Source organism: Bacillus rossius, chromosome 10, assembly GCF_032445375.1.
Source record: "Bacillus rossius redtenbacheri isolate Brsri chromosome 10, Brsri_v3, whole genome shotgun sequence".
Taxonomy (NCBI): domain Eukaryota; kingdom Metazoa; phylum Arthropoda; class Insecta; order Phasmatodea; family Bacillidae; genus Bacillus; species Bacillus rossius.
Window position 1 is genome coordinate 57,266,533 of NC_086337.1, and position 15,856 is coordinate 57,282,388.

The 15,856-nt window shown below is 35.7% G+C and overlaps 1 protein-coding gene across 1 annotated transcript; it reads left to right on the plus strand.

Annotated features, from left to right (window-relative positions):
• Positions 1 to 992: 992 nt before the first annotated feature.
• On the plus strand, positions 993 to 14,028 carry LOC134536253 (growth factor receptor-bound protein 2). Its single transcript, XM_063375958.1, has 5 exons — positions 993 to 1,446; positions 4,421 to 4,518; positions 7,057 to 7,176; positions 8,774 to 8,939; positions 12,442 to 14,028. The coding sequence occupies exons 1-5, from the start codon at positions 1,369 to 1,371 to the stop codon at positions 12,613 to 12,615; spliced, it is 636 nt and encodes a 211-aa protein (XP_063232028.1). The 5' UTR covers positions 993 to 1,368; the 3' UTR covers positions 12,616 to 14,028.
• The last annotated feature ends 1,828 nt before the right edge of the window (positions 14,029 to 15,856 follow it).

Consider the following 15,856-nt stretch of genomic DNA (forward strand, 5'->3'; position numbering starts at 1 on the left):
GGGGGTTTTAGGGGTTCAAACCCCCCCCTTAGCACCAAATATTTAATTAATTTCTTATTAATCACTCAAACAAATTTCATATTAAATTTAATAAAAATTTTACCATTACAATATTTCAATTTAAGTACCGAAAACTGCTAAAATAGCACTATTTTACACCTTAAAATCCAAATTTTCCCGGGGGAGGACCCCCGGACCCCCCGCTTTAATACGGGGGGGGGGGGGGGGGGGGGGTTGCATGCTTCTTAACACCCCCCATACACAAATCCTGGCTACGCCACTGGTGTATACCACTACTTCCACATTTCTAGAATACTAGAGACCTTTAAATACTGCTTATTTGTATTGCAATATACAAAATATTAATTTGTAATCATGCAAGCTTACGATGATTAGGATTCAATCAAAATTACTCTTACGAATGTAAGTATTTACGAATGACTAAAAAATAAATTAAAAAAGTACGCATACTTTAAATATATATTAATTTTTATTTTTGAAAAATTAATTATTTTGAAAAATGAAAATATATTTAATTTAATCTCAAATTATATATGTAAATACATACATACAAATAATTCATGTTTATGGTATTTAATTCCTTTTTATTTTATTGGCTTCATGATTGACGTAGGGGAAATCTAGGTTACTTATGTTTGACGTATAATACTATTAATTGTAATGTGATACTGGATTACAATCCTCGTATCAACTTAAATTCGTTACATTTATTTACTACGCAAACGGCTCATTTCATTCAATCTTTCAATCACAGTAGTAGCTGTAGCTTTGGTTAGTGTAGATGCGCGACTGCAAATAAAATCAAGTATCTATTCGAGCTGAACGTTTGTGAATACAGTTAATCATATTTTGAAATTTTTCAGATAGTTCCAAAGTTATTTTCCATTAACATAAAGTGACTAAACATGCAAGCAGTCAATCAAAAACTACGATTTTCTTTTTCGCGGATGAATAACGTACGAATGCACATTAGTCAGACATGAGGCGAAGTCTGACGGTGGTTCTCAGAAGCTGAGAACGTGAATAATGGAGTGAATGTGTACGCGGGGAGGGGCGGGTTGAACAGTCTAGACTTACGTTTCATACCAGTGTATTAATAGTTTTTTATGAATTAACTGCTCGTTATTTTCAAGAGAAAGTGAATGTGTAAACTTGCAAGTGATTTTTTGATTGTGTTTCGATGAGGTCTTAACAAGAGTATTACTTGGTGGTTTAATTTTGGCTGCGGGGAAAGCCCAATGCCGATCCATGGACGTACAACCTTGTGATGTTCGTGTGCTTTGACAGTATCCGGAACCTTGAGCATTTTAGATTTTAAGAAAGGCTCCTAAAGTTTTGTGTGACATAATGGAAGCAATAGCAAAGCACGATTTCAATGCTACTGCAGAAGATGAGCTTAGTTTTAGGAAAGGTCAGGTTTTGAAGGTTAGTGAATTTCAAATTTTTAAGGTTATGTGTATTTTAAGCGATAAGTTCCCCGATTCATAAGATATTTTATAGTTTAAAAGTTTTTATTTAGAAACATAGTTGCTTTACAGACAGATTGTGATTAATTATTATATGCTATATTTTACACACGAATAGTTACAACGTTATGAATATTCACTATAAAATACAATCGCAAAGGTATTTGCTTCAATGATTGATGTAACCGCCTAACGACTATTTTTTTAAGAGTTTTCAAAACAAAAATATCAGTGTTAATTACATTGCAAGTTTTTGTTAAAGGAGTCTTGTCAAAATAACATTCTCTTAAATCACTGTTTTGTATTGGAATAAGCCCAGGGTCTGATAACACAAGTGACAACAACAGTTAAGAGTTAATTTTGGGGTGTGAGTGAACTCTAGGTTTTTTTTTTTGAGAAACTGTAAACTAAAATATTTAAAAATGTTTTCTGGGTTGATGCTTATCTTATTATCCCTTAAAAAAATGTTTCTTGTGACTAAATAGTTTTGTATCTACATATTTGGATGAAATCTTCACCTCACTGGTCTATGGAGTGCAGGAGTGATTTTATAGTACACACCCACCTGCCTGTGAGGTTTTTATTTCAATTTTGTAATAGTTTTTCTTTACAACATGAAGAAACAAGAGAAATTTTTGTTGAGACATCTTCACCATAAACAAAAAATTCCAAAATGATAATTTTGAGCATCTACAGTACCTACTTATAATGTTGCTTTGCTTGACTTACCGCAAAAGCACATTTGAAATTTCAATTGGATCTTGAAAGAAATATTGTGGAGGGGATACTCATGGAGTCTGTTAAAAAGAAAGCTTAAGTGAATATCATTACAATTGCTCTAAAAATATTTACGAAGATGTTAGTAATTTTTCATAGAAATTCTTATTATGTGGATTTAAAAAAAAAATTCAAAATGATATTTCTAATATTCTATTTTTTTATTTGATTATTATGTTAAACATTATTGCAATATTTATAGTAGCTCACCAGTAAATTAATATTTCGATCAGTTGGTGAGGTTAGGTTAGGTTAGCTTAACAAATGTCATTTAGAATTCTGTAAAAATCCTTTGAGCAATTGGTTAAGTTAGCGTCTGTGAATTATTCTTGCAATTGGGAAGAGTGATTAAAACAATTTTTTTTTTGGATTTACATCACCGCTCGTTTACACTACATACGTCACAGAGCAACCTGAAGGTAAATATTCAAACACAGAAAACATGTAAAAAATCAGCCTGTCAAAAGCTAAATGCATAGATAGCACAAAGAAAAACATCACATCACAGATGAACACAGTGGAATGATAGTGATGAGACAGTTGCAATAAGAACAGTAAATACAGACAAAAAACTAACTTGCAAAACACAGCAGATGATACTGAACAGATGAACTAGATAAAAAAAAACACAATGCACGTACTGGGTTGTTATGGCCATGTAGTCCAGAATATCTGTTTACCTCATGCTACTGTTATTGACATTGACTTGGGCATCGTACTGTATTCATCTGTGCTGCTAGATTTTTTCTAATTCCTTCCATTGAATTCTCTGCATTGTCTATGTATTTGATTTTGTACATTGTCTGATTTAAGCTGTTTTATGTCTTCTTACTTTTCTGTTAGGGTATCTTCATTTAAAATTCTGGAAACTGGTGTAAATGGTTTGATTATGTTAGCAACATTGAAAATACTTAAAATCATATTCTTATTTTTTCTGTTGTGCACCTGATACATTAATATTTACATGTTTTTAATTTGTTAAACCACACAATATTACGCAAATTCAAAGCCTTTACCATTACCAAATCCAGTATGGAAGAAATATATATTTTTTTAAATATTTAATATAGCCATTTTAATGATTTGACAGTATTTTAATGTTACACAACTAACCTAACTTAACCCTACACTTAAGTTATAATCATCTAGTTTCTTATGTAGTCTTTTCAAGGAAAAAAAAAACTAAACAGTAACAAAAACATACCTTTGGTAAGAAATACACACAACACACTAATGTAAAATAACATATAAACACACAATATACCACAATCTGACCTTTTCTGCAGTTACTATGAATGGTAGTGTGGAAAGCATAGAAATTTACATTCATAGAGAAAAATGTGAGATGCACCTGGAATTTGTGTAAATATTGCAATAATATGATTTATCATACAAATTTGCTCAGTAACAGCTTTTAAATTTAATTATATAATGCATCATTTCTCACCATGACAATTTCTTACAAGCATCTAATCAAAATAAATATTAAATTATCTATGACAGTTTCAGTTTTATGGTCTTACCTCTAACGGTTCAGGCCAAACGCTTCAAGTTACTCCTGTTCTGTTCCTTCTGTTCAGGCCCAAACTATTCAAGCTCCAACTGTTGAAAAACAAATTTTTTAGTTTTGAAAAAAAAATTTACGAACGAAAGCAACTTAAAAAACATTGAATCAAAAATAAATTCAGTTATTTAAAATTTTCTCATTTAAAAGGCTAATAAACACACACAAACAGATAATGGCAAAAAGTCTAATAAACACATGAAAACATATAAAAACTATTATTTAATTTTTCTAAATTTTTTTCTAAAAATATTTCTTATCAGTTGATACAACTTATATGATTAGTTTCACTCAGTTTAGAACTTAAATAACATTCCTGTATAATAATCTATGTTGTAATTGGTGTAGCAGTTTAGTAAAGGTTGGGTCTCTCTGAGTGGTAAGTAATGCAGGTCGGTGAAGGTTGTGTCTCGCTGAGTGGTAAGTAATGCAGATAGGTAAAGGTTGTGTCTCGCTGAGTGGTAAGTAATGCAGATAGGTGAAGGATGCGTCTCGCTGAGTGGTAATGCAGGTTGGTGAAGGATGGGTATCGCTGAGTGGTAGTGCAGGAACGGTGAAGGATGGGTCCACAGAGTGTTGTTGGTTGTTCCAGATCCTCAACATGGAGGATGATCTGAACTGGTACCGAGCAGAACTGGAGGGCTCAGAGGGCCTCATCCCCAGCAACTACATTGAGATGAAGGGCCACGAGTAAGTGCCTGCGATTAGACTTGGTCATTAATCACAGATATTTAATCATGAACACATCTAAAATTTGGGATTATTGAAATAAATTTGTGTCCATCATGTGGGTTTAGAAAGTCAGAAATGATATATTTGTCAATGATGCTGTGAGATGGGCTTGAATTTGAAAAATAATATTGTGCTTTGCTTTTTACAAATTTTATATAATGTTTAGAATGTATTTTGATAAAACTTTAACATTAAAAATTTATTTGCTATGCCTGTATAGTCCTAGTTAAACACACATAGGAATTGCTATAAAACCAAAAAGAGGCTTAAAAATAGGATCTTTCAAAGCCTCAGGGCTTAGGTGTTCGAGGGTAAATCTCTCGCTTCCCACCGAAGAGATCCAGGTTTCATTTGTGTGTGTGTGTGGGGGGGGGGGGGAGGGGGGTAGGGTTGTGTCTATACTTGGTTTATTGCATGTGGAGAAAATTCACAGACTTCTAAGCCTATGGGGTTACTGGGGTAGGGTGTAGGGTGACAATGAATTATTATCAATATGTACGTCACGTTCAAAATATCTGTATTTTAATGTATGTATTTTTCGGCTATTAATTTTTTGTTTCAATTTTATCATAAAAAATATATATTTTTCAAGGTAAATGAATTTAATAAAAATATATATAGGAAAATATAATATGGTGGTTTAGTTTGCTAGTGACAGTAACTTTTATTATGTTATTTCATTATAAAAGCTTAGATGTATCAAGAACTTAAAACTACATTTACTTAAATTATAATATGTAAAACTAAAGTAAAAGTTTTGGTATTACAATAACCCAATACATCAAAAATATATATATATTTTCAAGTCAGTAGTTTATCGATATTGTTTTTCCAATTATGCATCAGAAGGCCAATATATCAACATGTGGCAAAATGTTTCCATCAATCCCTCCTGTTTCTACCGCCAATGCATTCCATTCCTGTTCCAGTCATATAACTGAGATACTGATGTCAATGGAACATTTAACATTAATCCCTTAATTCCTTTTAACATTTCTGACTTTTATTCCAATGAGCTGGAATGAAGACAACTTATTGTATGTGGGCCATTTAAAATCTCAGCCTCTATATTTTTCTAATATTTAAATGTTAAAGAGGTAGAATATGGAAATTGAAAAAAAAACTTACATTTTGCATTCAATAGTTAAGTCGTAACAAATTCTTACTGTTTTCAGACATACTTTTCTAAGTTACATAACTTAATTTAACTGAATGCCTTAAGTGGTTCACTATGTGAAATTATTGGTATTTAGTTTTAAATTAATTTTTTTTTCAAAGATAACTACCACGCAATAATATTATATAAATAGCCACTCTTTTACAGTTTCAGAAAGTTTATTAATATGATTTTTCTGCCTTAATCAAATTTAAAATAAAAAATTGAGACATAGAAACTTTTGAATTCTAGAAATCTTTCAATTCATTTCTATAACCTTTCACTCTTTTCCCCCTCCCCCCCTCCCCGCCACCCAATTCTTAGCATTCATCACCTGTTGGTTTGAATCATATTTTTGCCGTAATTTTTTTTGAAAGTTATTTCTACATTAATTTTGCTATATAATAATTGTCTTTATTTGATAAGATCCTTTAAAAGTCTTAATTTGTCTAAATCTTTAGAAACGCCTTAATAAAGATCAATAGCTTGCAAGTAATTTATGAATGTGGGTAATTAAATGGTCTTTTGTTTCCGACTTAACAGCAAACAGCGCTTTGCACATATGCAATACAATTGGTGAATTGTTAGTTTTGAATTAGTTTTTCGTATTTTGTACCACACCCTTAAACCAAAATTGTGTGATTGTCTTACTTTTAACTTATAAAGAATAGGTTTTTAGTGATTAAATTGAATGTTAGGACAACAAATTTCAGAGAGACACAATACTTGGGTTACATAATGTATTCCAGAGACAATTCTGTACAAAAGGGGCTTAACTGTTAGTACTGAGCAAACCAACATTATTTTTGTGCACTGGTTATTAAATATCTTTATTTTCTTGAAGGGTTTTGACGTGGTAAGGCCTTATAAATCGATGAACGCCGGCCGCACGCACGGAAAATTGTCACGTTCCGCCTGAGCAGAGCGTGCAAGAACCGGCCAACCACCGTGCGAGAAAATGTTCTATATCAAACAGGTTAAGGCGGGCTTTTAAACTAATTGTTCGTGATTATATTTAAACAAATTATTTAAATTAAATTTGCAAAAAAACTGTAAATAATATTTGAAAATTAAAAAGTATGCAAATATTTTCATCAATGTTTTCTCATGACGTTATCACGTAAAATTATCGTCCGTAAACCGACTTTACAGACAACAACCCCCTTTTTTTTGAGGTTACAAATGGTTTTGTGCCTGTTGATGGAGGTGAAGGGAATGAAGTATGAAGGTCCTTGAACACTTGACAGTTTTGGTTTGCGCAAGACGTAGCGAACAGCGGTCGATGTGTTGCGCGCGAGCAGAGCGATCTGCTGTGATGCCGGCCGGGTCTCTTGTTGCAGCTGGTACTACGGCAGGATAACGCGAGCGGACGCGGAGAAGCTGCTATCAAACAAGCACGAGGGAGCCTTCCTGATACGAGTGAGCGAGAGCTCTCCGGGCGACTTCTCCCTCTCTGTCAAGTGAGTTGCCGTCGGCCGCGCCCCGTAGTTCCTCAGCTGCCGTGCCCTGTCACTAACTACCACCGTGTTGTATCATAGTGACACGTGCACGTGACAGTGGTTTCCGAAGCAGAAACTGTTTGTCACATGCGTGTGACGATTGGTAGCGAACGTGTTAAACCTTGCTCAGTCACATGGCTCCATGAATTGAGTAGAGTTTCAAATACTGTTTATAGCCTGTTTTTTTTCTCTTGTGAAAAATGTGCTTGCATGTTAAATATTTAGAAATAATATTTAAAAAATAAAAATAAAATGTATATATACAGCAATCGAAAAGTTTAAATAAAAAAAATAATACGTATAAAACCAAAAAGATTTATTTAGAAATTTGGGTTTGCTTTCTGCAACATATTAACTACATGTTTTTTATAATTATGTAACAATATATTATTATAATTTTAAAAATATCAAAAATTCTTTATTCTTGTTTATAATTAAATTAGTTTGATTAACAAATAATTTTCAAACTTAAAATTTTCCTGGTTTAAGAAAATGTGTTTGCTATGATTTATATTTTCATGCATTTTGCGCTACCCTAGTATGATGGTTCCTTATACATATATTTCCCTGTTTTTTTATTTTATTGCATATTGCATCAATTTTTTTGTGGACTCCTGGGTGTAAAAAAAAATTTCACTGTATGTTTAATTTCAATTCTAAAATATTCAATATTCATGAATATTAGCTATTCAGTTTGAAATTTGGTTAGGAAAAAAAGGAAATTAGATTTTCAGAAGCCAACATTCTACATTTTATCTGCTGTCATAAAATATTCAGGCCAATTCTTGCAATTGAAGTTTTTATGCCTGATAGCATTGTGGTAACTCATGTTGGTTCATTCTCTGCATTTACGCTGCTGGGTAATGCATTCAACTGTACTTCAATACTCTCATTTTCATAACATTTCTTCCTAAATATCTGGAACTACTGGGGATGACAAATTTTAAATCTTGGTTAATAAACAATGCAAGAAATGAATGCAATAACACAACAGCGCAACACTCAAATGCAAGACAATTACAGTTGTTTATAAAGCACACTAGTCACCTGCAACCCTATAACATAAACTTGTTAAGCTGTAAGAAAAATTTACATCCCAATTTTTCTTTGACAGTTCTAATTTTTTATTAAAATAAATTGTCAATATATGACTTAAAAGTGTTAATTTTATTTTCTCAGTATGAAAGTTTAACAAGTTGTAACGTGATGAATATAATAAAAATGACATTGTGGGATTCTATGCACATTACATCTGTATCCTTTAAAGTTTTTGGAATACTTCTCACCAAAACGCAAAAAAGTTGGAAGTTGAACAATACATGCGTTATGTTATTGCACGGCCTTGCGTGGTTTATAAACTGGTACTCTTAAATGGGTAGCTGAACATTATGCGTCTTGTGCTTCTTGTGTATTTAATAAACCCGGCCTAACTCGCTATGTGTGACTATGTGTCACAAAACTCCGCATGTACCAAGTCTAGAGGAGATACATGCACAGAGAGTTATGCCTGGTTTATAAACTATGCAAGTTAGTTCAGAGAGAGTGTGTGTGCTGGCAGGTGCTCCGACGGGGTGCAGCACTTCAAGGTACTGCGCGACGCGCAGGGCAAGTTCTTCCTGTGGGTGGTGAAGTTCAGTAGCCTGAACGAGCTGGTAGAGTACCACCGCACCGCCTCCGTGTCCCGGTCGCAGGACGTCAAGCTGCGGGACATGGTCCCAGAGGAGGTGAGAGCACGTCGATGAATGAGTGACACATGGTCCCCGAGGAGGTGAGAGAACGTCGGTGAATGAGTGACACATGGTCCCCGAGGAGGTGAGAGAACGTCGGTGAATGAGTGACACATGGTCCCCGAGGAGGTGAGAGAACGTCGGTGAATGAGTGACACATGGTCCCCGAGGAGGTGAGAGTACGTCAGTGAATGAATGAAACATGGTCCCAGAGGAGGTGAGAGAACGTCGGTGAATGAGTGACACATGGTCCCCGAGGAGGTGAGAGTACGTCAGTGAATGAATGACACATGGTCCTGGAGGAGGTGAGAGTACGTCGGTGAATGAATGACACATGGTCCCCGAGGAGGTGAGAGAACGTCAGTGAATGAATGACACATGGTCCCGAGGAGGTGAGAGTACATCGGTGAATGAATGACACGTGGTCCTGGAGGAGGTGAGAGTACGTCAGTGAATGAATGACACGTGGTCCTGGAGGAGGTGAGAGTACGTCGGTGAATGAATGACACATGGTCCCCGAGGAAGTGAGAGTACGTCGGTGAATTATGTGACACATGGTCCCCGAGGAGGTGAGAGCACGTCGGTGAATTGAGTGACACATGGTCCCCGAGGAGGTGAGAGCACGTTGGTGAATGAATGAAACATGGTCCCTGAGGAGGTGAGAGCACGTTGGTGAATGAATGACACATGGTCCCCGAAGAGGTGAGAGCACGTTGGTGAATGAGTGACACATGGTCCCCGAGGAGGTGAGGGGACAAGAGTGAATGAGTGACATGGTCTCCGAGGAGGTGAGAGCACGTCGGTGAATGAGTGACACATGGTCTCCAAAGAGGTGAGAGAATGTCTGTGAATTAATGACGCATGATCCCCAAGGAGGTTGGAGCACATCAGTAGGGACCCCAGAAAATGGTAAATAAAACTGGCTCATTTCGGTGTAAAAAATGACAAAAGCGGTGCAAAAAACCGGTGTAAAAATTAGCAAGCGGTGCAAAAAATCGGTGTAAAAATAAGCAATTAGTAGAGACCCCAAAAAATTGTGAAAAAATTATGCCATTGGCGGTGTAATAAAAACCTCATAGCCTTACTGCTTCCTTATTTGCCTGGCCAATTTTTGGGACATAAGTTCTCTAAGAGTGTTGGCTGATGATGGCAAATCCTCTGCACCTAAAATGTATACATAACTTACAATATACTTATAAATAGGTAGCATTTATAAGGTTATCGCTGAAAAATATTAATGGGCTAATTTATTCAAAACAATTCTTAGCCAAACCTAACCTAACCTTTTCTAGATTAGGTACTGCTGGATTACAGAGTCAAACCATCAATCAATCAGTCAAAAATATATTGTGGTGTGCTCACCATTTCACAATGCAATCCATCCTATTTATGTGTTTGTTAATCTGAGGTACTTGCATATTTATTTGAAATAAGTTAATCAATAATATTGTAGGCCTACATATGCTTATGAACTTTTATTAGAGGGGTAAAACATTTCTAAATAAATAAGGCTAACCTTCAACATGGGTGTTACACCATTCCCTCATAGCTGGATGATCAGCTTTTTCCAAAGGAATGTTAACTTACAGCATCATATTAACAAAATCAGAAAAAAAGTTCTTGTTTTCTGCACTTTCAAGCTTGTTTGCTTTATTCACGCTGTCGCCTATCGAGATTTGTTTAGACACGGTAGAATGCTTGACAAAATAATTGTCTTTTTTGTTTTGTTTTGTGTGTGTAAATTGCCACATGATTTTTGCACGTGTCTTTGCGTGTACAATCAACCTGCATGTTGCAGAACTTGCACATCATAATTTTGTCCCGCTGATCAAAAATATAAAATCATCCGATATTATCTCTCTTTCGCGATCAAACATTGTCGAAGTTTTCGGCATCTTAGCCACAAATTCAATTGTATCACAAAACTTACAAAATGTGGACGGTAGTTGTAAACACTCATAGAAATGTGCACGCAAAAATGACTGCCATCTTAGCTCGATGCGATTAAATTAGGTTAGAAAAATCGACACCAGTGCGCCTTGCGGCAGAAACGACCATTATTCAAAACACGAAAACTGTGGAGTCAATTTGTTATGTTGGTAGTGCGCACATATCGATTGTTGACAATTTTTACATTTTGTTTTCATTTGCGATGGCAATATTTACTGCTTGTAAACAGAGTAATAAAAATACGTGGATTTCAGTAACGTGCCAAAACGAAGATAATATCACGGCACTAGTCTTTCAGTCTATGTTTATTTTATGCCTATGTTTATGATGGCGTAAATAAATAGAACTTACGACATAAGGACATTATTTTGTGCGAAAAAGCGTGAATTTTGCGTGAAAATTCGTGAACTTCGCGCGAAAATTCGAGAATTTCGCGACTATGTCAAAATCAAAGGAAAGTCGCAAAATTCGTTTAAAGTATCAAATTTTCGCGTTATTTCGTGAATTTCGCGCTTCATTTTTCGGGGTCTCTACACATCAGTAAATGAATGAAACATGGTCTCTATGGAGGTGAGAAGAGTGTCTGGAAAAGAATGACACATAGTCCCTGAGGAAGTGAGAGAATGTCTGAGAATGAATGGCACATAGTCCCCGAGGAAGTGAGGGAATGAGAGGGAATGAATGACATATGATCTCCAAAGAGGTGAGAGTACAAGAGTGAATGAATGACACATGGTTTCCGAGGAAGTGAGGTAATGTCTGGGAATGACTGTGACATGGTCCGCAAAGAGGTGAGAGCATATTAGTGAATTAACTGACACATGGTCCTGGAGGAGAACTTCGGGTGTTAAGTCAACCTTTTGACGTGACACTTGGAAGTACTACGGGACCTTTCTAGAGTGGGGCTGAGAGGAATGTAAGGAGAGTGATAGAGGTTGGCGAGTGCAATGAATTGAAGACGGTGAGTGATCCCTTAGCGAGCGATAAGCAGGTGGTAAGCAAGCGGGATCACACCTGAAATTAAACCCCAAATCACTAGTGAAAGGCAAGTAATCTGTTCATGGCATGGCCCTTGTGCCGTTTGAAGCTGGACAGAACTTGAGTCAGGTGGAGTTCATGGCTGTCGCATAGAGATGTTAGTTTTCCGGAAAATTATTTTTGGGTAAATTTTCCAGTAATTTGCTGAAAAGTTTTCTGCAATACCTGTTTTCAGAGTTACAATTTAAAAAAAAAACACAAATTGTATCAACTTTTTTTATACTAATAGACCGAAACAAAACATAGATTTTGTCTTTATTTACGATCTAATGGTTCACTTAACATTTCAGAATTGAGTTGTACCCATACTACTCTCTACCAACTGATAGGAACAAAAAATTGTTGTTTAAACATTACCTACCAATGTACAGAAAGTAGGTGAATTATTGTGTAACATAAATACACCAACATATCATAAATTCTAAATTACTATGTTGGTAATGCCAAGTGTGTAGTGAGTGTTTGCGGGGTAACTGCGCGGAGGTGACGTCTGGCGCGGGGTTGGTTGCAGTGCCTGGTGCAGGCTCTGTACGACTTCACGCCCCAGGAGCCCGGCGAGCTGGAGTTCCGGCGGGGCGACGTCATCACCGTGACGGACCGCACGGACCAGCACTGGTGGCACGGGGAGATCGGCGCCCGCAAGGGGCTCTTCCCCGCCACCTACGTCACCCCCTACCACTCCTAGGAAGCCACCGCCCCTCGCTCCTCCGAGGCACGGACGTTCACCCCGGACGAGCGGTTGTGTGCGTTGTCCCCTCGATTCCTTTCAGCCAGTGACACTTGTGAACACCGGTTACTCCCGCCCGCACGTCTCGAGTCCTCCCTGCAGAGGGAACGAAGCGTGCAGCTGTAGCAGAAGTTGAAGACCCTAGTGCCATCAAAGCCTGTAGTTTTTTTTTTGTATGGAAGCGTCTGACCGAAAAATCAGAGAGACATGTGTGGAGGTTACAGATAGGGAGATATTTTGGTACTCGATGTATTGCTCATGTATGCGAGAGCTGCACGTATTTATAACTCCGTGCTGTGTAAGGCAACATGTGGTGGGATGCGGGGGGGGGGGGGGGGGGAAATGCGAGAAAATAAGCTTGCCTTGTCTGATGAGAATTTTTTTTTTTCGTGGTAGACACTTGGTTTGTTGTTCCCCTTTGAAGTTGGCCCTCCTTCGTTGCGGAGCCGAGAAAAGACGATATCCCGATAGTTTCAGAGCTTAACCCTTTTGAGCAATTTGACATGCAGATGAGATGTGCTGGTTTGGCACGTGCATTGTAGAGGAAGTTGAGGTTTATTCGCCACGCTGTGGCACTACTGAATCTCCTCGGTTCGAGAACTATCCGTGTTGCTTTGCGCACTTCTGCTTGTCGTAACGCGCAACGTTGTTTAGTGTCTCTCTCCACTTAACGTCGCTTCCGCTTATTTCATAGTCCGTCTTCCCTGGCGACAGATTAGTCTTGTGTTTCGCCCGACTAAGCCAGTTTTGCTAGTAACGCCAAGTGATTCAAGTTTGCTGTGGGTGTCAAATTATGAAATGATAACCCATTATTTTTTGACATGGTAACTTTGATAGAATAGATATAATTCAATTTTGTAATATACACATACATTTTTAATATTACTGTTAATGACATCAATGTTTTCATTATGTGCAGTGTATTAACTACTATGCGTACTTCTCAAATTATAATTTATACATTTTGTTTTTAAAAATGTATATATATATATTTTTTTTGATTGAGTTGTGGGAACATTGATTTGTGACAAATTTTTTGAATTATTGATGAAGTGTTTTGGTGTTAGTAAATTTTCAATTTATCACTTATTTTTTAAAGCTGTGAAGTTGGAAATGTTTTAACTCTTATTCTAGGAACTTGTCATTTTTTTTGTGTAATGGTTGAAATGCTCGTTTTTTGAGTAGTGAAACAGTTTTTTTAATCTTATCGAGTTCGTGTGTTATGATGTGTAAACAGTGTTTGGTTTCACCCCTTCAACTAAATTTTTTTAAAGAGATTTACCGTGAACATTATGTGATACTAGCAGTAATTTTACAAACACCAGACTAGTTGTATCATTTGAAAATAAAACTATGTAGAGGAAAACTAAACTTATGAATTAATTTATTATAGATTTTGGTTCAATTTTTTTCACCTTTAAACAAATTTTACTCTTTGTATAGTATTTTTTCACTTGTGTGGATATGTTTAGCAGTTTAATGAGTCGTTAATTGAATTTGTGCTACTAAGTATTTTTGTTCACAAAAATTGCTGTATTCAGCAAGCAGCATTGATGGCAGTTTTCAGCAAAGTAGACATCCGCTTTAATGCCAAGTACTAGTAATCATTTCCAAATGCCCTCTAGTCCGTTCACGATTATCAATAGCTAGTAAAGTATGTTTGCTTCTTTAAAACATGTCTCCCAGTGTCGGGATCAGCACAGATAAAAAAAAAATTTCTTTTACTACTGGATTTGTATGTTTCATTTAATATCCTTAAAAAGTCCTTAATTTGTCTTTAATTGGATAAGAGCCCTTAAAAGCCCTTAAATTTCACCGAGAATTCATTAAAACCACTTAATAAAGACTAATAGCTTGTAAGTAATGTGTATGCTGGTACCTATTTAAAGTTTTTTTTGGTTGTTTACGACTTGACAGCAACCAACGCTTTGCGCAGTACAATTAGAAAATTTTGTGCCATGTGATTATATTTTATTTGGGGAAAAAAAAAGTGTGTGTACTTTGTAGGCACATTAGAAGTTGATACGTCTTTTCGATTTTAGACACAAAACTATTCTGAAATTTATCTAATATTAATTAATTAAATACGTTTATAATAAATATATATAAATATATATATAATAAATAAGTATATAATACATGTCAATAAAATAAGTTATATAATTTAGTAAAATAATTGAGATAAATTTTTATTAGCAATTTTATTTTAATTTATTAATTGTAATCATTTATTAAATAATGTCTTAATTTATAATGCAAATAAATAGGGATGGGACGATTCCAAAATTTTTGATTCCGATACCCGATTATCAATTCCTTAAAAAATCCTTCGATTCTCGATACTCACCTAGTTAACTTAATATTAAATAGTTCAAATTCTGTTTGCAACTTTTTTTTTTTCAGCTTTCAATACATATATGATGTAGCATACATCATAAATTAATATTTATCAAATTTGAGTACACAATTAAGTTATTAACATTAACTCATATAAATGTTTACATCATTAGAAGTTAATGGCTCATATGTCAAAGGGGTCGAACTAATCTAAAAAAAATTTTTGTAATACGGAATAAACTATAAAAAAAATTTTTAACTTTCCTTGAGCAGTATAAATTATTTTCGTTCATACAACTTGCCTAACTTAGAGAAGGGTACAAATTAACTAAAAAATTTGTGAAATGAAAAAGTAACCAAAATTAAGCAACAACTAGACAACTATCAAATGAAAGTGTTGTAATTGATTGTGGTATTTTGGCGTTAAGTTACATTTAAGAAACACATATTCATTCGTTGTTATTTCGGCGTTGTGGTAACGACCCAACAAAATCTATAAAACACTGACCAACTAATCATCATCGTCACACCATTCAAAAATGAATGTTTACTTTTTTCCGCTTTTTGGCGCGATTTAAAATGCTTGTGCTGCCCCGTACGACTGGTTCGCTCGATAATCTGCTTGATACTACGACGCTGTTCCAACTATATGCCAGCGCCCTCGGCTGACGTGGTATGGCCACTCACGTAAGGCTGTTCCAAACACCGTTCGCCCAATCTGTTTTCTTTTGTATTTATCCGGTGTCGCTGTTCCAAGCTGACGTCAGTGCCCCGAGCAATGTGCGTGGACTTTGAAACTTTGCCTGTTTGTTTTATCTCTCCAAACATTATGCCGGAAAGGAAAATAAACGCCGTAGTTTTT